Source organism: Eurypyga helias, unplaced genomic scaffold (assembly GCF_000690775.1).
Source record: "Eurypyga helias isolate BGI_N326 unplaced genomic scaffold, ASM69077v1 scaffold16590, whole genome shotgun sequence".
NCBI classification, from domain to species: Eukaryota; Metazoa; Chordata; class Aves; order Eurypygiformes; family Eurypygidae; genus Eurypyga; species Eurypyga helias.
In genome coordinates, this window is record NW_010227832.1 from 6,427 (window position 1) to 32,511 (window position 26,085).

Sequence of the window (26,085 nt, forward strand, 5' to 3'; positions counted from 1 at the left end):
AGACAACCGCCCCCCTCAAGGGCTCAGACATCCCCTTACAGGTTTACAAGTGATTTTGCCTGGATTTTACTGGATGGGAAGAACAAAGCCTCAATCCGATGAGGTGCCAAATGCCAGCGGGTCAGACAAAACCCAGCTGAAGCCAAGTTCTCTGTAGGACCAATTTACTGTTCATGGGACGGGCCACACAGCAGAGCCAACTGTGTGATCCTTCTGAATCCTTATAGCTCTACAAGGTTTAGTGACTAAACCATTTTGAAAGGGACTTTTTAAAAGGCAAGGGCTTGTGTAAAGGTTTTCTTTTCCCTAAATAAAATTAACAGCAAGAGAGAAAAAGAATAATCCCTGTGGATTAAAAGAAAACGCAGTGAGAAAAACAGCTACCAGCATTAAAAAAGGGTATTTCAAAAATAAATTAAATTAAAACCCAGGATATCTAGAATGCAAACAGCACAAGAGGGAATACAGTGTTCCTGCAAGGAACTTAAACGCAAGGCCTTCACTCGGAATATAGAAACCCGCGTGGCAGGGTGGGTTTGCCGGGCGCAGGCAGGCGACAGCTCCACCACACTCCAACATGCTGCGAAGAGCCTTCGGAACGGTGCGGCAGCAGGGAGGGCTGCTCCTCTCACCAAGGCACAAGCACGCCGATGCCACAGAAGGGACACAACGGGAGAGGCGTGCATCGCGAGGGGACCCAACCCAAAGCGGCGGCGGGGGAATCGGGGCATGCTCGCGGCCACGCTGTCCCCACGACTTGGCACGGCAGGAGGCACTCGGGGGGCTCGGGTGCACGTGGGCACATGCGGACACGACACGAGCAGAAAGCAGGAAGCGTGGCCGGGGCCTCCTATTTACCAGAAGTAGCGCTTGCTCCTGCAACAACTGCTGCTGCAGGATCTCTAACTGTCTCTGCTCCTCCTCTAACTGTCGCCTGATGTACTCCTGGAGGCATGGGCAGCAAGGATCAAAGGAAAAAGAGAGAGAACGTAAAAGAGACAGTATTTTCCAAAACAAAGGAGGATGAGGCGGGCACCCGCATCCATCCCGCCCGAAAGCTGACACTGATCGATCTGCCTGGGCACCCTCCATCCCTGCCCAAATTGCCTGGGGCATCCCATCACTCTACAAGGGACCTCCAAGGGTCTAGGGTGAAAACCCCTGGGAAACAGCAAACATTAACTGGGAATACCACAGAATCCCACCCTGGGACCCAGTGGGTGGGAAAAGCCTGCATCAAGTGTCTCACACCTGCGGGCCAGCAAGTAGATCCCCATGGAAATAAATGACGGCAGTGGAAAGCGACACACGCTGCGTTAACAATTAAGCAATTTGCTCTCAAGTGGCAAAAAACATGAGTGTTTACGAGAAAAATCTCTGATTAGAGGAAGAGGAAAAGGCGCTGAAGGCGATCGCCCTGCTCTGGCCGGGTTACCTGCTCGTGCTCCGCACGCCGCCGCTCCTCCTCCCGCCGCATCTGCTCCTCGTAGTGCCGCCGCTGCTCCCGCTCCTGCTGCTTCCGCAGCTCCTTCTCCCGCCTCTGTTGCTGTGGGGGCAGAAGGCACAGGTCAGCACCCCCACTCCTCTCCCCTGGAGCTCAAAGTCCTTTTTCTCACTGTTTTTGGGGAGCCACCTCGCCTAGTGACCAGTGATGCTCCTGCCCACCCAAGGAGACGTCCTGCCAGCAGCACTGGCTATGGAGAACCCACGGCATCCTCCTGTCCAGCACCGGACCTTGCAGGCAACCCCGTGTCTTCTCCCACTTAGAGGTGGAGCCAAACAGGCAGTGCATGGTCTCCACTTACCAGTATGACCAACCCGGGGGGCTAATCAGACCCTGGCCGCAGGGTGGGGGCTCACCGCAGAGGCTGTACGAGCCCATCACTTATGGGGAAGTCTCAACCCCAAACCCACCCAGGAGGATGAGGGAGGGTGCTAGGGGAGCTGCTGCCTGCCTAGAGGGGAACATGTCCCTCTTATGTTTGCTGAGGCCAGAAGCTAACACAGAAGATGCAAAATCACAGAATCACAGAATCGTTTGGGTTGGAAGGGACCTCAAAGATCATTGAGTTCCAACCCCCCTGCCATGGGCAGGGACACCTTCCACTAGACCAGGTTGCTCAAAGCCTCATCCAGCCTGGCCTTGAACACTTCCAGGGATGGGGCATCCACAGCTTCTCTGGGCAACCTGTCCCAGTGCCTCCTCACCCTCTCCAGGAAGAATTTCTCCCAATCCAAAATCTACCTGCTTCCAATTTAAACCCATTACCCCTTGTCCTGTCACTCCCTGTCCTTGTAAAAAAAGGAAAAAAAAAATATCCACCCTTGCCATCCTCAGGCCATGCCTGCCCTCAGCCTCCTGGGTCACATCCCTGCTTGCTCGGCTCTGTAGCATCTTTGCCAACAGCAACCCAGGGCATTTTGGGGTGATGATGACCTACAGCCTGCTGTGAGCCATGTGGGGTGCGCTGGGCACCCAGGTGCCACCCACAGCCCACACGGCCGATGCTTTTAAACCAGCGTAACCCCCCAGCTACCTGAACCACCCTGCTCTCCCGTCCTGGGGAGCAGGGGCTCGCAGGGGACTGCTGTGACACTGCCACGAAGCAGAGGGGCCGCAGGCTGCTCCGCACTGCAGCTGGCACGTAGGCAGAAGGCACTGACACGCCAGCGCTGGCTACGGGGACTCTGCACCACATAACTCCATCGTGTCTGGGTGCAGCAACACGCGTGCGGGACTAACGGGGAGGCAACCCGCCGGAGCATAAACCGGGTCCTTTTTTCTCCCTATTTTTTCCCCTTCCCCCCTCCCCCAAAGTTGCTGATAGACAGCAGCTGAGCTGACTGCAGCGGCGAGGCAGGCACTGGAGGGGTTGGCAGCGCCGTGCGCTCGCTCAGTCACGTGGAGGGCTGGAGCTGGCAGCAGACTACGGTGACTCTGCCCAAGGAGCTGGCTGAGCTACCCAGAGACAAAGATGCATCCTCTTCAAACTGCTGCTCTGCAGTAAACCTGCACTGTACATACAGATGGATTTGAAATATAGATCTATCTGTAGACTGTACCGGATAGATAGATATCTATTACAGAGAAAGTTCTATATAATATCTATATATCACTATAAATAGATAAATCTAATACCTATCAATCCCTATTACAGATATCTATAGAGATATTATATAGGTATCTATCCCTATTAGATATCCATCCCTAGAGATATATAGATATTATAGTATTCTATAGATCTTTCTCTATAACAGATATCTAATACAATAGATCCATTTATTTATATATTTATAATAGAGTAGATCTGTTAGATGTCTATTAGATACATAAGTATTAGAACTAATATAATTATATTACATATCTATTCTATGTTCTCCTCTATATTCTATCACATATCTCTGTATCTCTCCCTAGAGACAGGTATCTATAGACATCTTTATAGATAGATACCTATGAAGATAGATATATCTATAGACAGATGGAAATTTTAACCAACATTGAAAGACACCCCCACATTTCAACACACGGAAAAGCCATTGCCTGTCTTGCTGCTACCTCCTCATCCACAGCCACCCCGCACAGGGATTCTGACGATTTCCTCCAGCTCAACATTCGAGCTGCAGCACAGCTTTGGTGCCACCTATAGCCATATTTATCAGTGCTGTTCCGCCCGCCTCGGGGAAGGAAAAATCCCATCCAACCCGAAATAACCTGCCAGCTCCATCCTCCGGCGTGTCCCACGCCAGGCGCCCGTCGCTGGCGCTGCCCACGTCAGCCGGGGATGCAATGTGTTACTCGCTGCGTACGCCTGTCCTCGCCGAGCCCAGCGCCAGCGTAAGGCTGTGTGCAGCTTTCCGCACTCCGTACTAGAAACCGCAGAGGATGCGCCACCGGGACGTGGTACTGCGGCAGCAACAGTCGTAACGTGGGATTGCCTGGCTTCGCCAGCGCTCCCTGACCACCTCAGATGAGTGTCGCGGGTGATGGTCACCGCTCCCGCGCACACAGGAGCGCGGATCTTTTGGCTAACGGGCTGAATACACGTTACCCCAAGCTTCCAGTCACCCTGTGTAGCGCTCTGGGTTTGGGGTGGGTTTTAATGTTGGTTTTTTAGTCACAATAGTCCGCTGCGGCATAAAGGACATAATGCTTGTGTAGGCTGGGTTTGGCTGGCGGGAGGCAAGGCCCTGAATGCCACAGCTATGCCTTAACTAAAAATCACCCCATTGGCCTTTATTGCCAATCCAGCAGGTGAACAAAGCCAAACCCTTCCAAGGATGGAGACAAAAGCGTTTTTCCCAGGGAGGGAGCAGCACACCACCATCCTTCCAGGGGACTGCCCAGCCAGCAGTCCATTTCCACACCGAGAAGCCTATTTAACCCCCAGGAGCTGGGAACCGAGCCCCTCCCCCAGGCACAGTTTTCTTTCAAAGCCAGGCCTGATGCTCTCTGGGCTATTTAAAGGACCTCTGCACCCTGCCGCAGCCGGGCTCTCGGGGCAGAGGCTGTGAGCGGGATGAAATATATACGTTTATCGAGGCCAGGAGTGCAGAGCGTCCCTCCAGCTCAACAGTGGTTTTGTCAGGTCACATTATAAGCAAGTCACTTGTCACAGTCGCATTACGAGCACCTTCAGCCAAACACTGCACGGCCGTCGCAGCAGAGCGGGGCTGCAGCAGCACAGCCTCCCGGCACACTCGGCTGCCTTCCCTGTACAGCCTCGCTTCGGCAGCTGGCAAACATCTGGAGGGGACCCTGGCACGGCGCAGGGGTGGGTGAAGCCTCCAGCAACGCACCCATCTCCCCCCTACCTCAGCTCACGCCGGTGCCGAGCAGCGCCAGGATGAGAGGGACCCTGTTTAGAGCAGGGTTGGAGCTCAGTGAGAGGCAGCTGAAAACCGCAATGCGAGAAGTCCATGTAGAAAGGAAAATTATAAACAAGGAGAGATTCAAAGATCTCCCTTTGCCTCCTTTTCTCCGTTTTCTGCCCTCCCTCTCCCACCGCAAATGCACACGCCCCACGTTTCTCCAAGCCTGAAACTACTGTGTGTGTTTACACTATCCAGATCTATTATTCATGCAAGGCAAGAGCGCTAATTAATTAGGGCTGCATTTATATAACTCTGCAGGTAAAGATATATGTAGCTGCTTGTAAGCCAGAATGGAATCTTATTTGAGTTGCACTAGAAATGACAGGTTTTAAATATTGATGAGGGAAGACACATGAAGGCAAAACCTCTGGTGGGAAGGCCCTTGGAGGCCTGGTATGAAACAAGGACTTCACGGAGCAAGCTCATTTTGCTAGATCAGACGCATTCCGGACTACGAGCCATCGTCGAGCTGGAGCTGCCCTGTGACCCTGGCCAGCTCGGAGAGGCACCAACACTTGCAAGGAGAGCCTCCTGGAAACCTTGGCTGCTGCTCCCAAACATGGGCATGAGCCAGCAAAGAAGCGGAGTGGGAATTCCAAGTGACAAATGAAAACAAATATTCCGGGTGGTTGCGTTGTTGTGACAGGCTCATTTATCTGAGCCAGTGGGGAAAGAATCCTCCCTGACACACCAAGCACTGGAGCATGGAGAGGTGTTTCCCACTGGTAGAGAAACTGGGTCAGAACTTCCCACCATGGCATACAGGGATCTGGTACCATCTGACCCACTGCAGGAGCTTTTAGTTGGGATCATCACAAAGGGATGCTCCATGCAGGAAAAGGCTCATGTCTCTTTGCACATGCAAAGAGTAAAACGCTTACATTTGCCTTGTGCATTCCCTGTAAAGATGTGCCCTTTGTTTTATACCTAGAAAGGAAAAAAAAAAATCCACAACATGGCAGAAAAATGAGGTGATGCAAACCGCTCCCTGACTACATCTGCCTGCTGCTGCCAAGGGGTCTGCACAGAGATTTGTCTCACAGTATCCCTCATGCTCCTGACTGGGACACGGGTTCTTCCCATAGCTCAGCTGGAGTTTCAGTGGTTAAAATGGTGCAGCAAGGCTCACTCTGAGCCAGAAACAAATGGAGGCCTTATTAGGGAACTACATATATGTAATATATTTATATACAGGGAAAAATTAAAATATATTCGAGCACATTCACCCTTCTGCATTACACACATTTTCCTTAGTGCTATTTGACCTACTGATATTTAATTCTCTAACTTGGGGTGGGTTTTTTTGCAGTTAGCTCCAGTACACATTTTGAATTCACGACACCAACTTTCACCGCGAGGGAAAACAAAGCTGCCACTCTCCTCCCATCAAGGTCCTGGTTTCAAAGCTAGCTTGGGGATTTCTTTTTACTTCCACTGCAATTAGAGACAGCTGCAAATCTCAATCTCTACAGCTGCCTGGAAGGGGATTCGGCCTTAAAGAAGGAAATTGGTCAGCAGTTGAAAAAGGAGAGCCGAGTGTCCAATAGATGTCAGGAGGCATGCTAAGGATGGCAGCAGGTCTCGGGGGCAGCCTGAAGTGCATCAAGAGACCATCAGCAGACTTCCTCCCTTAAGTTTCCGATACCTGCATTTGATGTTACTGGTAGAGGCGGATTTCCCCAAAAAGGCCCTAAAATAAGAAGTACTTTGTGAGAGGTTCAGAATTCCTGCTTTAGGAAGATCAAGAGGCCAGGAAAAATGGGATTCTTTAATTACGAGCTTGGTTGGGTGAGGGAACAGAAACGGCGGGAGCTCCCCGGCAGTATTTAAAAACAAGATTGCAAAACTACAAGGAAATGTACTGAAGATCTGCACTGACAGACGAATAGACCAGTTATCCCACCAACAGCCTTTCTCCAGCTCTTTTGCTGTGCATCTCCAGTACAAATCAACATTTTTGAGCTCGGCACCCTCTCCAGTCAGTCCTTTTGGTGCTGCACAGGGGACAGTCGATGCACTCGCTCAGTCTGGCCACCTTCTCGGCATTTTATTATGAGTCAGAGCTCTTTCTATAAACATAGTAATGTGCCCGGCACTACGAAACAGGCTGACTGAGGAGGCCCAGAAGCCACCAGCTCCAAGTGTTGATTTGTCCCAGATGCTTCACTGGGTTTTAAAAGTCAATTTTATTTTGAAAATACAGTAATCTCAGTCTTCCACTGGTCTCTCCTCCCAGAGATCTGCTGGTCCAGTGCTGCCTGTTGGAGGCACACCCCATCTTAGTCAGACCATAAAGAGGAAACCCTGTTCCTTTTAACCAAAATAAATCCAGAGCCAAGAGTCAACAACTGAAGTCAGTGAAAAGCTAGCGTACGGAAAAGCAGAGGCCAAAAGGCAAGAGCCAGGCTGCTGGAGCCTTTGGGTGCCATTGTGATGGATGTGGGAGCTGGAGCAACGCTGCTCTCTGGAGCAAAACTGCAGGGGCAGAGATGGAGTGTGCCGGGTGCCACCGGACAGTGGTACCAAACTCGGCACAGCTGGGAGAGCCGCTAGTTGGTACCTGTCTGGCCATCAGATGCTTCCTGCCCCAAAATATCTACGAAGAACAAAGACCAAACTATATCCACCACTGTCTGGCTGTGCTAGAAATTTGGGGATCCCTTCTGTGTCCCCAGGAGAGGCAGCAGCCCTCCCCAGGGTGGAGGCTCAGACTCCTCAAGGAGCAGGAAGCTCAAGGGGAGGATGCTCAAAGCTGCTTGTGCAGCTCCTCTAGCCCTCTCCCCGCAGCAGCGATGCAACTTTGTTCGCTGATCTCTGGCTCTGCTATGTTTCTGGGTTTCCTACAGCACGCCACGGCAGACACGACACCCTGCAGCCGGCACGGGCCGCGCCAAGGAGTGTCCCTCCTAACCACTGCCTCAACTCACCGCACTTCCAACAGGTTTGTACCTTTGCAAGGACTCCTGCTTTAATCCTCACCATAGCAACTCCGCTGCCTGCCTTCCTTGCCAAGAAAAGGGTGTCCCAGAGCAAGGAGAGCTCATTTTACTTCGTGGCTGGAGATGCAGGTGAGGCTGAACACGGCTAGAGAGACCCAAAAAGATGGGCAGCCGAGAAGATGATGGGGTCAGTGCCCTGCCCTCATCCTGCTGAGGCCACGGGCTGATCACACCGGCGGCCCCACACCAGGGCGAGCAGAGGATTCCTCTCAGTTACAGTCTCACTGCCTTTCCCGACTTCTCCAACATGGCATGAGCATCAACCGCCTCCTTGCCAGCTTTGCTCCAGCAGACCTCTCCCCTTCAATTTAGGGCTGAAAACTGTGAAATAGCCGGGAGGAGGCAACGGGTGAGGAGCACGGGGGAGCTGTCAGAGCCACCAGCAACACAGGCATTGATTTTAAATCCTGGCTACGGTGGCATTGGCTTTTAATGACGCGAGGGGAAGGACAAGGGGAACCAGCTGAGCCCGTGGGGGCTGCGCACAGCCCAGCCCCACAAGACAGTGCCTCCGTAGCTCAGGGCAGAGCTCGCCAGCTTAGCAAGAGGATTAGTCCTCCCTTCAAAACCTGCCTGGGAAGCAGCAAAGAGAGAGAACAATTTTCTTCTATGTGAAGAGAACATATTAATACAGCAGCAAGCATTGTATTCATTACAGGATTGCAGTTAATCTGGTGTCTGCTTTTATTCTGCTGTTGTTCTGCTCCTGTACTGCTTGCAGCAAGCAGACTGGGACAAAGGCAGAGCCAGGCTTCCTTACAACAGTCCTCAGATCTATCGGGGCAGGAGATTTTGGGGTGCATCTACGAGCACACTCTGTCCCCTCTCACAGCAGCTCTCCGGCTCTGAGAGCGTGCGGGACGCAAAAAAAGCTTGACCTACAACGTATTGATGCTCTGCGCTCTGACAGCACCACAGACCTACATATTTACCAGACTGAAAAAACGCTTTGCCTGGGATTTGCCAGTGTTGGGTTTCGCCCCGAGGGGCTCTGGACCACCCCGAAGAGGGTCTGTACAATCATCATCATCGGCTGCCTGAAATACCTTCCTGTCTGCGCCCCTGGCCAGGGGGCATTACCCAGCAGACAGAGACAGGTTAAATGTGAGAGACGCTCTGACTCTCGCAAATTAAGGGGGTGGCTGCTCTAAAAGCCCATTTACTGCAAATTCTTTTTTCTTTAGACATATCAATGACCTCTTCAGAAAGCTAATTTAATGACCCATAAAGTATGAACCCTTCAATGAGACATTTCGGATGAGTTCAGTGTGAGGCAATGGGTTTCTTTGTGCAAAAACCACATCAAAACCCCCAAACCAGGAGAAACCCTCCCTTATTCTCTGGTGGACTTCTGTAATCCAGGAACTGAGAGCTAAACCAAAAGTGAGCACTTGACACGGAGAAAGCAGCCGGGCTGTGCAAGTCATGGACACCCAAAGTCACCCGGTCAAATCCTGCAGCTGGATTTTAAATGGGGTGGATAATTTTATGACTGATCGTATTTGTGGCTCGTATGTTAAGACAAGGGTAATGAAATCTTATGCTTCAGGGCACATATGGATCATTGCACAAGTCAGGCAGACATCTGGCCCTCCCCTGCAAGAGAAATTGTAATTGGTAGGGACTGGAAGGACTGAAGTTGAAATTGGGGATTAAAGGGGACACAAGTGGCACATGGATCTGGGGAAAGGGCAAACGGAGCTATTCAGCTTCTTCTCAACTATAACAGTCCACAGCAGCAAAAACTGATAATCAACTTGACAGATGCCTGGACCAGTAAGAGTTCTGCCCACCTGCACTGAATACAGCTATCACCCCAATAATGGGCTAACTCTGCTCAGTAGTTCCAGGGACCCTTTTAAGTTTGATATTTGAAGGGTTTATTTATAGCAAACCAGCCCTGACACCTTCACAGGAGCTGGCAACACTTACTATGGTGAGGAGCATGGCCTGAGGCTGTATGCAGAAAGCAGGAGTGGGGGGTTTGTCCAGTACCACAAAACTTTTGGGGCTACCAACTAGACAGGGTAGGGTGTAACCTTCTTACGAACAGTCACTTGGGACCTGCTACCAGGAATCCCGCTGTTCTGCCCAAAACCAGCCTTTGCCAGCCCATTGCTCGGCTCTGGCGAGTTACCTCCTCCAGCCTTCGCCTCTGCTCCTTCTGCTCCTCGATCCGCTTCTGCCGCTCGGCCAGCAACTGCCGCTTGTGCTCCTCGTTCTCCCGCTGCTGCTGCTCCAGCTGCTGCCGGCGCAGCGCCTCCGACCGCTCCTTGTTCGCCAGCTGCAGCCTCAAGAAATCCCGTCTCAGCGTCGACTCCCCGGGCAGGTTTAGGATGGAGCTGCATAGGAGAGAAGCATCGGAGAACATCCCCTCCTGCATCCTCAAACCTCTTGCCAAGTTCCGCTGTGGCCTCTCTCCTCTTCATCCCAACAGCATCCCAACACCTGACAGTGCTCGGGGGGCGGATGGAGGGAGGGGGAGACCACAAGGGCAGCAGACCCAGCTCATCAGTAATTTATTTGCTGAAGTTTTCATTTTCATTAAGTTTCTATCCAAAGCCTCCTGTGCTGCAGTGGCACACACTATATTTAGCTGTTCACAAAGCACATTTAGCATGAATCATTGCCAGCTATTAAAATACTACATTATCTCCGTGAAATAATGGAATAACCTGATACTAATTACAATGGCTCTGAAAAATGTCACCAAAGAAAGTTCCAGCCCTACCGGGCTTGCAGCACCACTGGGGAGGTTCCATGGTGAAAAGTTGCATGGAAATAGGGAGCTACACTTGGATGTAAGGAAAGGAACCACATTTTAAAGTCTTCATTAAGTGTGCCTCACGTTTTTTCCACATCCAAATACCCACAACTCCCATGTCAGCAGCACACCATGCCACAGATCCCACGGGCGACGGGGAACCTGGCTCTTCTTCCCCAGCTTTCGGCCAAGGTGACCCGAGCACCAGTTTATACCCACGCACCATCCAGTAGAGGGAATACACTGTTCTGCCAGGGAATGGGACTCAGTGCTCAAACTGTTCTTTTTCCATTTCTAGTTCATAGCAGCCTGGAATCCAAGCTGATTTTATACAGAGTTGGAGATGTAAATGCAAAAATGCAGTGCTGATTCTACCAATTCTTACCTGGGCTCTCCAGAGTCATTTTCCTCCTCCTCCTCCTCACTTCCACTGTACTCATACTCTGTCTCATCTAGGAAAAAAATTGCTCATCAGTGCCCTTTGCTGGACTCATTTGTTTTTCCAGTGGCTGAAAACCCCAGAGCTCTGAAGGCGGAACAGACAACTCTCTTTTTCTCATCTGACAAAGAATAAGCATTATTATTTATCTGCATTTTCTGTTTTGACTGGGGGCTGCCAGGCCAGGGTAACACGGCTGGTCTCCCTGGGGACTGGTGCCCCGCACACCCGTGCTGGCTGGGAAGAGGGCTGCGGGTCCAGCACAGCGGGCAACGGCCCCAGTGACCACAGATGCACGATGCAAAGATGGGGGTTGCCCATAAAACAAGAATTTATCCCCATACAGCAACGACAGTGAGTGACCCCCTCCTTCAGGAGGTGCATCACAAACTGTGGAAGGCACAGGCACTGGAAGGTGGGATTTAACTATTGCTCTGAAGGCACCGACTTCTTCTCTCTCCCTATGCTCTTCCTATGCAAATCCATCTATTTTCCAGGCAATGAAGACATCTACATAAAAGCCCAACTGCAATGTTATGCTACATACTGTGATTTCTATTCGGATATCCTCTTTATCGGTTGAAGGGAATGATAGTGAAAGAAAAGCTTGCATTTATCCAATTACTCTCCATCTCTAGGGTCCAACCTTCATTTCCCAGACTAAACACATTTAATACTTCACTGGGATCCCGTTTTATTGTTTTGATTGTAGTGAAATCTATTACAAGGGGCTGGAAGGTACACATGAAAAATTAATACCGCTACCAATAAGAGGAGAAATAGTGACATATTAATTTGCTGGATTCTACAAACGAGCTTTCAAATTAAAATTGGGTTCACAAGCAGCTGAACACTTTAACAAGTTTCTTCGGCTATCTCATCTCCCTTTCAAAGGGCTTTGATAGGGGCTGGAGAGTTCACTGAAAATATTCAGGTTAATGGGTTATTCCTAGTCAACGGAATTGCTTTGGGGCAAGGGTCTTATCTAGACGTCCGTTTGCACAGCTCCGCTCATCGCTGGTGCTGCATGAATGTCACACAGATCAACAGACCTGGCATGAAATACGTGAGCTGGGAAAAATTCAGCTTAGCAGCTTCTCCCTCCCACACGCCAGTACGCGTACACGCGGACGTAAATTTTATACACGCATTTTAATGAATCAAAGCTTCAATGTTCCATGTGGAAATTACCAGCTGGATAAAAACCATCATTTCTCATCAGGAAAAAAAAAAAAAAAACTTAAACCCACTGATTAGCTCTAATGACAATCTACTGTAGGCTTTGTAAGAGCACCGATTGTTTGGTTATGGATATTTATTTTCATTTCAGTGACTGAGCTGAACCAAATCCAACAAAATAATCTGACCTCAAAACCATAAGAAGCGCGATCCCACGGAAGTACCACACCTATTTACCTCACCCACTTTGTGAACAAGCTTAGCCGTCGGAATAAGAGAAACTGGTACCGAAACCACGAGCAACCCAGTCCTCTTTGCCCTCCTCCTTCTACCCGTATGTTTCACCCACACAGAGGCGCCCTGGTCAACCCTAAGGGCTCTCCAAGGACATGGCAGAGGCCAAGGGCTGCCCAGAGCACTGCTTCTCCGCTGATCGTTCTCACTTCTCCACTAACCTTTCTCGCCTCGCTTCTTTTTAGTCCTGTCGATGTGGTCCTTGAGCTGGATGCGGACCTGCCTTTCGTTGGGCTGGTCTCGGATGAAGGGATGCTTCATCAGCTGCTCCGTGGTTGGTCTCTGGCTGTGGTTCTTCACTAGGCAGCTCTCGATGAAGGACTGAAACTTTTTAGACCTGGCCCAGGACACAAAAGGAAGACACTGAAAAGAACAGGTAACTGTATCGATTCTTGCATTAGAAAGTGAGAAACCTGTGGGTATGAGAGGCCGTTTGGCATGGTTCATGCCCAGATGCAGCCATCCAAGTGGATTCATGTGACTTCTCTGCTGATGCTTAGCCCAGCCTCAAAGCAGCACCATCACGTGTGCCCCCTTCGCTTTATCCTCTGCTACTCTTCCCATGCATGCTCCCACCTATGCCTTCCTGGTGCAACTAGGAGAAACCAGACCCTGCTGAGTCTGGAGAAAGTTGGGAACCATCACTATGACGAAGGAGTCACTAAAGCCAGATGTCATCGATGGCAACCAAGAAAACGCAAGAAGCTCCCTCCTCCCTTCCCTCTGCCCTGTGACAGTGCAGGTAGAAATGAGAGACAACACACACAGATATAAATGCAATTCCTTAATGGATTTTTTCCATATTTTGTGGCCCCAGGTGGTGTTTCAAGAGATGTACCTTTCTGAAGATAAGTGGGACAAGCTATGTTGATGGTTTTTTGTTAAATTTAACAGATCAGACAACCCCTGGGCGCTGCTCCCTGCCTGCCACCCCTCCCTGCTCTCTTAGGGTGAGCCCCAGCAGCATTACTGACCCACCAGGTCCTGGGGACCACCGCGTCCCGGTCCCCCCGAGGAAGGAGCCAGGCAAATGGGATGTGCTCTTCAGGCAGCACAGCTGGGACAGAGGTGGGAACACGGCTGCGGGTGGCGGAGTCTAGCCCCTCCTCGCAGCCTGTCTTCCACAAACAGTTAAATTCAATCTCAGCTAAAACAGTTTCAGCCAATTCTTTAATAAACAAATTTCTCTTAGTCTTTAGTGTTGCGTATCGAAAGTTTTCCTGGAACTAATTTCACCACATTATAAACCCAAGACAACAGGGATTTACAAGAATGAAAGATGTTGACAGGCCACTATACTTCGTGTTGCTTTAGCAAATAGAAAATGAGCGTAAATTAATGTCAGAAGCCAACAGATACTACAAATTTGCATTAGAAATAAAACAATAAGCTTTCAGGGATTTTACTTTTAAGCTGTCAGACTAAAAGTGATTTATCTTTTAAGTGCTAATCCATACAAATTGAGATGCAAAAATAAAATATTCTACTAGATCCAATTAAATCTTCCCTCCAGCTTTATTAATGAGCAAATCTTCCTTCCCCACCTTGCCTCAAGAAACCCTGTGTCTCGGTGTATTCTAGAAGGGACAATACACATGATGCTCAAACAAAATCTGCTTCTAAAATACGGTTCTCTTCTGTTGGTGTGAAGCTGGAGAGACTCCGGTCCTGGGTGCATGGTCCAGAGCACCCACAACTACGGCTGAGCTGAAGCAGCTAAAAAGCTATTCCCCAGTAAGTGATGGGTTTGGGGATGTCCAGTGGCACAGTTCAGCCCTCATCGGAGCTGGAGCAGAAGGCAAGGGCTTTCTCTCTGTCCCTGATCCAGGAGGACACAGTCATATATCTCATCCCCTCCCCGGGTACAGGTCAGCCCACCTTCATGAAACATGCGCTCCTCCAGCTCCTGGGGTTTGTAAAGCTTAAATCAATGTTTGCAAAGTCTTTGCAGCTGCTTGGATGAAAAGTGGGATCACAGTGCAAATATCACCTCTTTAACAAAGAGGTTTTGTCATCTCTTGTAAGGTAGGGCTAGGGAGTGCTTATGGGAACAGCACCACTAAAGGCCAAGTCCATTTTACTGAAGAAACATGGGAAGAAGAAATTAAAAGCTTCATTGCTGGCTGGGTTTAATTGAGAAAGGAAATGATACCAAAGACTCTTCGATTCCATACGAACACAGGTCTATTTTAAACGCAAGTTCAAGGATTTAGTAAGCAAGAAAAGTATTTTCTTCTTGGATTTTCAATTCAGGGCACAAGCTCTGTGCCAGTTTTCCCTCTCGGTCTCCCCTGACCAACCCTCAAATGTGCTGGGGTCCCTCTGCCATTTTTTTCACCTACGGAAAAAGATGGGCTGCCCAGCTGGTGTACTTCCAGGTGCTGCAGCATGCAGAAGCAAGGCTGAATGCAAGATTCAAGCTGAACTATTCTTCATCTTGTTTTCCTTTTGTGATCTGTGCCTGTGAAAACCAGCCCACTAGCTGCCAGAAAAACCACTGTGAAAGCCTGGTCAAACATCTCCAGTCTTCTTGGGTCAGGCTTGCAGAGCTCTAGGACCCATCCTAGTCGGGCCCAAAACCTCCAGCTGAGAAATGAGCCAAGGGCAGCAAATTTGCCCAGTGACCCTCTGAAAACGCTGGAAAAAATTGCTCTGAAGGAGTCGTCCTGACTTGGAGCTTCATCTGGCTCCTTCGGAGTTTCCCATTGCAATGGAAGCTTGGAAGATGGATATAGCAGCCCAGGACAGACCAGCCGGCTCGAGGCATACCCCACCATGGTTCACCTCCACGAGACGTGCAAACCTGAGACAGGCACTGGCCATGCGAGGGGAAGGTGCTGCCAAGCACAAAGCACATCCCGGGAAGAAAATACAGCTTCCACCCCAGCTCTGCTTTTACCTTAAGGAGACGGGAAAATGTTCTGCTCAAAACCTGCTTTCGTGAGCTCGCCTCGGCCTGGGGGTTGAGTAAGCCTTTGCTGAATAAACAGCGCTTCTGTATGAAAACTAAACTCTAAAGTCTTACAATCCTTTTTGTGCTGCAGCAGTGAGGGTAATGAAGTAGGGAACTGGTGATGGGGCAGAAAACAAGCATATATACTATTTTCTCAGCTGCCTAACAGTATCCTCAAAAGAGTCTGCAAGGAGCGCGAGCATCCTTGACACCCTCCGGACAGCCAGCCAGGAAAGGTCCATCTCCTCTTGGTTTGGTACTGGAGCAGCTGACGATCAGGCTGACAAAACTATGATGCCTTCTGACAAAGCCTGGGTGAGTTTTTAGGGGCTGTTCCCAAAACCCCAACACCATGCATCTGATGCAGAGGACTCCAATACCTTCTCACTCCTCTCCCAGCAACAAAGTACCTGCAGCTGCTGCTGTGGCACCAAATGTTTTCAGCACTTACCAACTGCTCTTCTTTTTTGTGCACCTACAACAAGGTAATAAGCATAATTTCAAGGAGTAAGGCAAAACTTCCCTCTGTGAGCTCAGCCTGTCTGGGACCAAGACAGTGCTGTCTCTCTAATAACTGGCAGATCTTTCCTGATCAAACCACTGCAGAACCTGGGGCAGGCAAACAGCATGAACCAGAGAAGAGTGTTTTTAAGGATTTCAGCTCCATCAGTACAGAACATACAGTAACAAAACAACATCTGCTGGGCTTCAGGAATATTTTTCCTACGGGTTTTTATTGGCATGCCCTGCTGGTTTTTTTTTTTCCTCAAAACAGTGATGTATTTTTTCCTGCAAAATTTTAAAATAAAGCCTAAACTACGTACAAATCTCTGCATTCCTGGGCCTTCAAGATAAACTATCCTTTTTTTTGGCCTGGATACTTGTTTCCACTTGAAAACGGAACCTGACTGGAAAGAAACTGGAGCCAAGTAAAGTGTCATCTGGCTTCAGGCTGCACAAAGTGCCTTGGAAAAGCCAACTGAATGCTGCAAAATGGCAGTGTCAGAGAGTGTTCCCCCCTCTGCCTACCTAGGAAGCCCTTCATCCCATGGTGAGCGACTTTCAGACCAAATTGCCCCTCCTTAGGAGATCACGACCCAAACCTGCACATGCTGGAGACCATCACTGACCCCAAAGCCATACAAATATATACCCCAAAGCGCCACCTCGCCTGAGCTGCAGGAACAGGCTGCTCCAGAAATGCTTTACAGTCGTTGAAGACAGAGAGAGACTCACCACTTCTTTGATTTCAACCTCGGGGCCGGGTTGCGGGGGATGAGGAAGAGGGCTCTCATGGGATGCATGTCACAGAGAGCTGCCAATTGCAAGAAGAGGCATTAAACGCAGCACGGCATCTCGCAGACACACCATCTCTCGCCCCCCAACACCCCGGTCTCCTAAATAGAGGCTACACACCTGACTGGGGAGACCCAAGTTTCCTCTGAAGCTCCAGGACCACCACAGCAGGTGGATTTACGGTGACAACTCCCCACAGACACTCCCTGGGCTGGGGTCGGCCTGGACCGCAGGTGGGAGCCAATGTTCCCAGCAAACTGCCAGGTGCCGGGAGCATGGTACAGCTGCACCACGTGCCACCACGCTCTGCTTTATTTACCAGCACACAAGGACGTGTGTCACCTGTGTCACCGCGGAGGTCGGTGAAACACCAGCGCTGAGCCGTGTTTTACCTGCTTCCAGTCCCCCACCCCTCCTTCATCTGTATTTCATTTGAGGAATCTGAGTCCCAGAGGGCGCAGCACATTACAACTCAGGGTTAATTAAAGCAGAGCAATGCATCTACTTACGGGGAGCGCCTTCTGCCATCTCGATGGCTGTTATGCCCAAAGACCACAGGTCGCTCTGTAAAAGAAAGCAGAGGGATATATGTGATGCAGGGGAGCACCGTCACAGCGGCGGGCACCGGGCGAGGGGGAATGCACGGCTCTCCCCAGCCCGGGGGGCTCAGCGCTGTGAGCTGGGACTCTGCAAGCCCCTGGACTCACATCCTAGGATCCTGTCCCATTCTTCCACCACATCTTGGGGCTTTAGAAGAGGTTCCCAACCCCACTGTTTATTCCAAGATTTTTTCAAGACCTTCGAGGTGTTTTCGGTGTGGGACATGCCCACCTTGCTGGGCACCGCTCTCAGTAGCTGTGGTGAGGCTGCGGCCTGGGGAGATGCTGATGACCTTAAGTTCCCCTGGTGTAGCCACCTTAATGAGCCCTGTGCACTAACGAACAAACCTCTGGCTCCCAGATGAGCTGGTGACCAATACAACCCAGCTTCACAGCTGGGGTGCGCAGCAAACCTGGCTGCCAGCTCCCTGCTTAGAGCTGGGTAATACATCCATGGAGTCGATACAGCTCCACAGAAAATGGGCTGCCTGGAATAGATTAAAAACGTGAAATATCTTGAGATACCTCAGGAGGCTTCTTGGATCATAGACTGCTTGTTAAATGGAAGCCTGAAATGTGGCATTTCACCAATGGAAGGAGAAATGGGCACTTATATTTACCCTGTTCCCAAGCCTGCATCGTTGGCTGAGATTCCTGAATGATCAGAGCACAGAGCACACACCTACAGGGAAAACTCTTTGATTTCATACTTGTGTCACCCTTCCATTTTCTCCCTTGCCAACAGGGACATTAACATTCCCAGCTCCCTGACAGAGAGCAGTGGTGAGCTCCCCTCCAGCACCTCCTCCCCAGCCCATCACCGCTGAGCTGTGGCTGCACCTCCAGCTCTGGTAATGAGCCCCCAAGGACAGCTTGGCTCTCCCGGACAGCAGCAGAGGCAGAGACAGTATGTGCCCAGGGAGAGAAAACGAGCACCCTTCCCCCACGGCACCGCCGCAACTTGGGTTTTTGGCAGAAAGCGGCTAATTCATTATTCCAGACACCATGTACAGGGCTGCTCATGATTAACAACCCAGCAGCCGACGCAGCAGAACAGGACCCAGACTAACTTCGGCGTCTTCATCTCGTGCGCAGCCTCTGACACATCCCCAGGGCGTGGAGAGACCTGCCTGAGACGGGAGGGAGGCAAGAGCGAAAGCTGCAGGGGCACAGAGGACCAGGACAAGCCTGATGCTCTGTAGCTGCAGCTGATGTTTGCTGGAGACCAGAAAACTCTGGTTAGCACGTCAAAAACTGTAAACGCTGTAAATAGGTACACCTCAGGGTGGAAGAGGACGGAGTCTGCCTTCCAGCCCTCCTCCTGCACCTCCAGCTTTCACGTCTTGCTCTCCCTTTGCCCTGCTCTGCCATGTCCCTGCAGTCCCGCTTCGGTTTTCTCCTCTTTGGTCAAGAGTTGCCCTTTCCAAACCTCTTCAAGTCTCTAAACCTGCAATTTAGGCAGTAAATCCTAGAGAGGTGTCTTTCCCCCCCCGAGAAGAGAGCCTTTGGAGACCACAAGCACCTTCTCATGTACTCCATCCAGGAAAGACAACTTGGATTTCCAATTTCAAAGCACTTCTCCTCATTTTTGACTCAAGTTCTCCCCTAACAAATGTCGTCCTTGCTACACATCTTTGTACCTGCTTAAAAATTCTCTCTCAAATCTCATTTCCAGCAGGACAGTCTCCTCCATTCTTTGTTTCTGGTCTGTTGGGATTTCTGCCGCATACTTAATTATCACAGTCTTTCCACATGACTCAGCACACATGACCCCTTCCCTTTGGGTTGCTGCTGAACTCCTTCCAAATTCCTAGTGTGTCTTTCCATATTGAGGTGCCCAGTATTATACGCAAGATGCCGAGTGATCTTAAAGCTGGAGCAATATAGAAAGGGATTATCACCTCTCTAAGTCTCCCAGGGAAAGCAGAAAACTCAGCGGGAAGCACACATTTTATAATGATCTGGAATTCAGGGTTTTGGGGTTTTTCTTTTGTGTGTGGTTTTTATTTTTGAATCTCAAAAGCTTTTCAGTCCCCCCAGCAAAAAGATGTCGTGCTAATATATTTGCATTGTCTTGACTTGGGAAGGGAAGTAAGCTTCCTTCCCACCCCCCCGCCTCTTGATTCTGAGCTTATTGACAAGATAACTCTAAAGAAAAGGGGAAGACCGGCTGGGGGAGAAAAAACAACAAATAACCTCAACAATGTGGGGTTTCTATTTGCTGTTTTTAGAAGTGGTTTGTTTTTGTGAGGAGGTATTTAATGCCTCCTTCCATAGATTACACAGGCATCTCTTTCTGGCTAAGAAAACAGTGAGATCAGAGGCTTTTTGTCCAACAGATTAAGCCTGTGAGGATTCCTTTTTTCACCCTATAAATCTCATCTTTTGTATTCACTGTTTTAAGCCAGTCGGCTAAACCTAAGAGCATCTGATTTGCATCCCTTTAAAAAAAAAATAAAATACATAATTTACATATTTCTCCCCACTTCAAAGCAAGAACATCAGGTGCAGGGATGTGATCCGGGGTATGGACTAACGTCCAGTAGCTCTCCCCTCACCAGGAGCTCCAAAAACACCCTGCAGTGAGTGTGTCGGCAGCAATCAGCCTTCTGTTTCATACCCCCAGCCAAGGGAAAACAGTCAGTGCCAACTTCAGAGATGCAAGCGCCCGGCTCGTTATGAGCGTTTGATCCTCGGGGACAATAGAGGGATTCTGGCCCTGGCGCTTGCGCATCAGTCAACGGCATATTAAGTGCCCTAGTTATTCTGGAAAGAGAAAAAAAACTCAGGGATTTCTGAGGGTAGAAAGTAGCCTATGAAGATATCAGTCATTTTAAAAATAATAATAATAACAAAAAGCTGTGATTAATTAGAGCATTGCATCGTCAGAGCCTGGCGACTGTCAGCGGAGGAGCTCGCGTGGGCTGCAGCCCTGCTACGAAACGCTGCCATCAGCAGAGCTGAGGAAATGCCCGTTGTAACTGGGTTAATCAAAGAGAATTGAGCAATCGTAGATTAGACCATTTCTACATGTCGTTATCGTTAACACCTTACGGAACCTGGAGTCTGAAGTTACACCGGAGAGCTGCTCTCTGGAAAAACATCAGTTCAGAAGTTGACTGATGCACTTAAAACAGATGCAGTACCAAAGCATCGCTTGCTTACTTTAAAATCCTTCAGCTCTCAAAAAGCTCTCGGAGTGACTGGGAATTGAACCCCACATCGTACCACGATGGCGGGCTGTTACACTATTATATCGCAGCGTCCTGCTGTCAGAAAGCAGCTACCTCGCTCCACACCAGAGGGTATCAAAGCCCTTTTTAAACATGACCTTTAACGCGATCTCTCAGCACGGGCCTAAGAGAGGTACAGCGAACCGTGTCTGTGCCTGAGCTGCTCCTCCAAAAGCCCACGTGTCAGCGTCCTGCTCCACTCTCTGGACATGCTCAGCATGCTTAAGGGGTCTGGAGCTAGAAATTCAAGATCTGGATGCACCAAAAGAACAAGGGACAAAAAAATCGAGGAGCATCTCTACAGATGTGTGTCCAGAAACTTGCAGAAAGGCAGAGACAGGATAAAATATAAAACACCTCCTTGTTTTCAACAGTGGACCTCGCTGTAGTTTGAATGGGCAGGTGGGACTCATAACCCTCCTGTGGTGCTCTTGTGTGGCACGGGGCTCTGTGCCACATGATAACTCAGCAGCAATGTTGTGCTGCCACTGATCCAAAAATAAACTTCAAACAGGCAATGGAGACATGTGAAAAGTAGGTCAGCCCCCCAAACGTCTGATTGTGTGGCAACCTTCAGATCTCCCTGCGAATACCAGCCTGCGGGCCAGAAGATGTGATTTTGCCCTTTCTAAGCCTGACCCGACTTCTCCCTCCAGAGTAAATAGAGCAAATACAGCATGTTTGACTGTAGTATTTAAACATGCAGCTCTGAAAAGCAGGTCAGCAGGTAGGAAGCCTCAGTCTGACACTTTTCCCAGCACGGGGAAAGCTTCTTCACAGTAAATTCGGATACGTGAACAGCACAGCAAAGATTCACATTGGACCTCAGTTGGCATCCCAAAACCCAACAGCCGGAGAGGAGGAGGAGACTACGCTGCCTGTCAACATAGTCTGCACAGCTGCAAGAACACACTAAATCCCTGAGTGCTTCAGTTCAGGGTACGGGGGCATAAAACACAACACCATACCAAGCACCTTCTTCCGATGCTTATGATCACAACTCTCCCCCAGCAAGCACCGCTAAGTGCTGCTTTAATTCCACGCCTGCCTTGTTTGTGAACGTGCCATCGCATCTGCAACGACGTACGGAAGAGTAGGAAGACGCTCGTTGAGGTACCTTGAAGTCGTAAGTGGCATCGGGGTTTTCATCGCAGGCGATGACCTCGGGGGCCATCCAGTAAGGCGTTCCGATGAAGGTGTTCCTCCTGCCCACCGTTCTGTCCAGCTGAGCGCTGACACCGAAATCCACTGCGGACCAGAGACACAACAGGGCATCGTAAGCAGGGGAGAAAACCTGACTCTTCTCCCGACAGGAACACATCAAATTCATTCAGACCAACTTCTCTGCACAGTCAGAAAGACAGGACCAGAGACATTAATCCACAGGGGTCAACCAAGGACGAACCTGATCAGCTGATGTCCAGGTTTTGTAAGATCCCCTGCACCTTTTCCTCCTTGCCAGGAGGCACTGAAAAGACATCACAGCTCCTCATACTAATGAGAAACAGGGTTAGCAACATGAATAAGCAGCAGTCTTTGTTCTATGCTTCCTCATTTGAATTAAAGCTTGCCAAATGTTGGTAGAAGCCTCATTTTTCTACCTAAATTCTTGCTGGAAATGGCAGAAATGCAGAAGACTGAAGGAACTAAGGGCCAAGGACAAAGGCCCATAGGGAAATGTCAGGCAGAGAGCTGCAAAATGAAGCAAAACCTGATGAAATCAAATCAATGAGAGAATTCTCTATGGTCCACTAAGTTCACCTTGCGCAGCACAATGGTTGGAGATTTGCCCTGGAGAATTTCCCCTTGGAGGGGAACCTTCACCAGCATAAAGCCAAACGAGCTGGTGGTGCCATCTGTTAAACAGGTTTTTTTATTCTGCTATAAACAGAGAGGAGAGACGTGGGAAAAACCAGGCCTGCACCTCACTTGATCAGTGCAAGGGTTCTTTCATCACCAGCATAAGGTAAAACGCCCAAGACAGCCTTAACATCGGTGTTGGGCAACTGAGGAACTCAGCACATCACCTGTGCTGACCTGCTGTCTTCCAGATGACCTTCACATGAATGCCTGGGCTTCGCCAGGGTGACCAACATCACACGCGAAATTCGGAGTAGCTCTAGCAAATTAAGCTCTCTCCAAGAGGTTGGCTGGGAAAACAAATCTGGATTATGTGACACTAAACTGACTGGACTGCGATCCTGTAGGACACTATATGAAGGTGCGAGGGAACAGCTTTCTACGACAGCTGGTGATGCACAGAGGCCAATTTTCAATCTGGGGCACGAAAGACCGGTCTTGGATTGCTTAACCTGTATCCGACGGCAGAGCTGCCCAAACTACCTGTCTGAACAGAAACACCACTGCAGGTACTACATGCAGAACTTGGCCACCAACCCCCCCCAGTTTTATTGCACAGCACTTGGTCAACACCCAAGGTCATGTTATGGCACTGGAAATCACGGAGTAGCTCTTAGCATCCATCCCCTTTCTCCAGGTCATGTACATGTCAGCTTTGCTGCTTCTCTCCAGCCAAACCACTCCCAGTTTCCAAGCGCTCCAACCCCTCCTTACCTAGTTTAACTTCTGCATTTTCCGTCAGCAACACATTCTGTCCCTTGATGTCTCGATGAATTACTTTGTGCTGGTGTAGATGACTCAAGCCCTGGAGAATTCAGAGAAAGGTTAGAGGAATCCAGGTTCAAAGCATGTTATTTTCTGACATTCCTCCTCAACCAATTACGCTCCAGAAATGAAAGATTCACAGTCGGAGTTAAGCACTTGAGAATGCTTTTGTTTATCATGCGTTGGAAATACTGTCCTGTGTCACAGGCTGGGAAGACATACCCAGCAAGCGAGACGCCCACCGACCAGCTCTGTGTGCCGCAGTGGGTGCTCTCCGTAGCAGGAGACGGGAACCATCAATTCCATAGGGAATAAACCCAACCTTCCAGTTCCTGCAGGCACCCATATTAACCCAAATTCCTCCGTAGCTCTAGACGTATTTTCCCCCATGTGCTCCCGTGCCTTAGGGAGCCATTTCCGTAGCAGAAGTAACGGAATGGTTTTGTCTCCTTCCTCTACTTCCATCATCCAGAAACTGAAGAAAACAATTCTTTTGTTATATTGGTCTCATAAACGGCACTTCAATACTCTGATACACTTGTATTAAAAAAAGCTCCCATGCAAATACAAATATTATAACTTGCACGTATCCCGAATGGAGATATAGCTCAAATTAAAAGCCTGTCTCAAAGGCTAAAGGTAAACTAGCTTTTCCACAGTGCTTTTTTATTAGCTCATTAATTTCTTTTTGCAAGCTACATTTTTATTTTGTTCACTTATTATTTCAGTTTCAAAGTAATACTCGCCTCTATTGCCAGCTTAGTAAAAATATGGATTACTTCAAAAACTAATTTTGCATTAGGTTTACATTTCATATGAAACATTCATATTTGAGGAGGAAAATAATTTCTGCTATTGCTACTGGTAGTTATTAGTCATTTTACACTTGTTATGCTGGTACAACACCGTGGAACAGATTGTACCTGTGTGGGAGCCCTTTCTTAGCCACGTTATACCAGGTTAGAGGCACAGCGAAAATTTCAAAAATTGAAATTCAAAATTCAGTTGTGAGAGAATTACAACCAGACCTCAGCGTCTGAACCGAGAATGAGCCGCCTTCTGTGGCATAAGAAGGTGGGAAGTTTTCGTCACCTGAAACCCTACAGATGTCACCAACACCCTGCCCCAAGGGGTGGCTGAAACGCGAGCAATGACACGCAACGGTGGCCCTGGGACGCAGGTCAGTCTAAGAAGGTGGGAAGTTTTCATCACCTGAAACCCTATAGATGTCACCAACCCCCTGCCCCAAGGGGTGGCTGTAACGCGAGCAATGACACGCGACGGTGGCCCTGGGACGCAGGTCAGTGGCTGGGTTCTGACTCTCTGCCAGGCACTATTTTAAGAGGTAGGCTTGCAAAGCTCATACATTTAAAATAAACCCGTGTAGTTGTGGTTTCCTGGCACTGAAAGCAGTGTCCGTACAACAACTCATTAGCTACAGCGCCAACGTCTTCTGCACATCATGTCGGTGCGGACGGTGGCATTCAGGGTCAAGAGAAGTGCTGTCTCACCAGCAGCGGTGTCAGGCACCTCCTTACGGAGCAGTCTTTTTCTCCTGTTTTCTTTCACAGAATTACAGAATCATTTAGGTTGGAAAAGACCTTTAAGATCAGAGTCCAACCGTTAACCCAACACTATCAAGACCACCACTAAACCATCTCCCTTAGCACTTCATCCACACGTCTCTCACCCTAGGGATGGTGACTCCACCACCTCCCTGGGCAGCCCATTCCCGTGCCTGACAGACCTTTCTATGAACAAATTTCTCCCAATATCCAATCTAAACCTCCTCTAGCACAACTTGAGGACGTTTCCTCTTGCTCTATCACTTAAATGGCTCTTCCACAGGTTTTCCTTCACATGTCTGATACTTCTGTCTTCTCCTGAGCAAAACCTTGGTGCAGAGAACGATAGATTTTAATGTCGAGCAACATTCCAATCACTTCATCCGACCAGAGTTGTGCAACATGCAAGCAGGCCTTTGCTGGAGCTGCCATCTCCCAGTACATGGAACTCTGGCATGGCCCATTTTAAGACATTTCAGTCCAACATTTATCTTGTGGGTAGCAAAGCTGCAGCACCCTCATTAAAGCCAGAGATGTGGATTTAATAGAACGTGGGGTGCTTTTTAATCATGAAGATTCTTTCCACAGACTTTATTAGTCCTCACCTTTCTGTTAATTGAAAATGTAATTCTAACGTAAATCAATCTTTGCCCTATTAATACTAAAGGAAATTATATTTTTGTTGAAGGAAAAAGAGGGTTAAAAGTCAGGGAACTAACAAAGCTAAAGGGCATTAAATAGGGCTTATTTATTATGCATCATAAAGGCACATGAATCATTCGTGCCTACCGGCACCAAAGAGGCTCCAGCCCATGGCAGCCACAAAGCCTGCAGAGCCAAAGGCTTTCCCTGTCCCCGAGCACCGGGGGCAATACTCCAACACCACCTGACATTTAGCTCCCTTTAGACACGTACCCTTAAAATCTCTCTGCAGATGTAGGCGATCCACTCCTCCTTCAAGGTGTTCCCCTTCGTGTTCTTGATGAGGTCGGTGACGGAGCCCGCACCGCAGAACTCCATCACCAGCTACCAAAGGAAGAGAAATGCGATTACTGCAGTGACAGCATCCCCCCAGGCTGCCCAGCCCCAGGGCAGGACCACAGAGCCACCAGAACACGAGCCCGAACCTATCAGCTTTCAATCCATGTGGCTTTTGTCATAAAAATGAGACAGTGGAAGGCTGGAATGCTTCAAAGGCTTGTTGCTCTCCAGAAGACGGGGAAAAGAAACAAGAATGACTCCAGTGCTGAAAATCAGCACAGGA

General features: G+C 49.4%; 1 protein-coding gene across 1 annotated transcript in view; it reads right to left on the reverse strand.

The window, feature by feature from the left end:
• Positions 1 to 26,085, reverse strand: part of LOC104514117 (TRAF2 and NCK-interacting protein kinase-like) — a gene marked incomplete at its 3' end in the record, with an annotated part of 40,818 nt that overhangs the window by 4,907 nt on the left and 9,826 nt on the right. Inside the window, exons 4-13 of the mRNA XM_010157679.1 lie at positions 25,737 to 25,847; positions 23,206 to 23,296; positions 21,749 to 21,879; positions 17,309 to 17,363; positions 16,740 to 16,818; positions 12,712 to 12,887; positions 11,024 to 11,090; positions 10,012 to 10,216; positions 1,436 to 1,546; positions 859 to 945 (exon numbers count right to left, since the gene is read on the reverse strand). Coding sequence (XP_010155981.1) covers positions 859 to 945; positions 1,436 to 1,546; positions 10,012 to 10,216; positions 11,024 to 11,090; positions 12,712 to 12,887; positions 16,740 to 16,818; positions 17,309 to 17,363; positions 21,749 to 21,879; positions 23,206 to 23,296; positions 25,737 to 25,847 — 1,113 coding nt within the window. The remainder of the gene's footprint in view (positions 1 to 858; positions 946 to 1,435; positions 1,547 to 10,011; positions 10,217 to 11,023; positions 11,091 to 12,711; positions 12,888 to 16,739; positions 16,819 to 17,308; positions 17,364 to 21,748; positions 21,880 to 23,205; positions 23,297 to 25,736; positions 25,848 to 26,085) is intronic.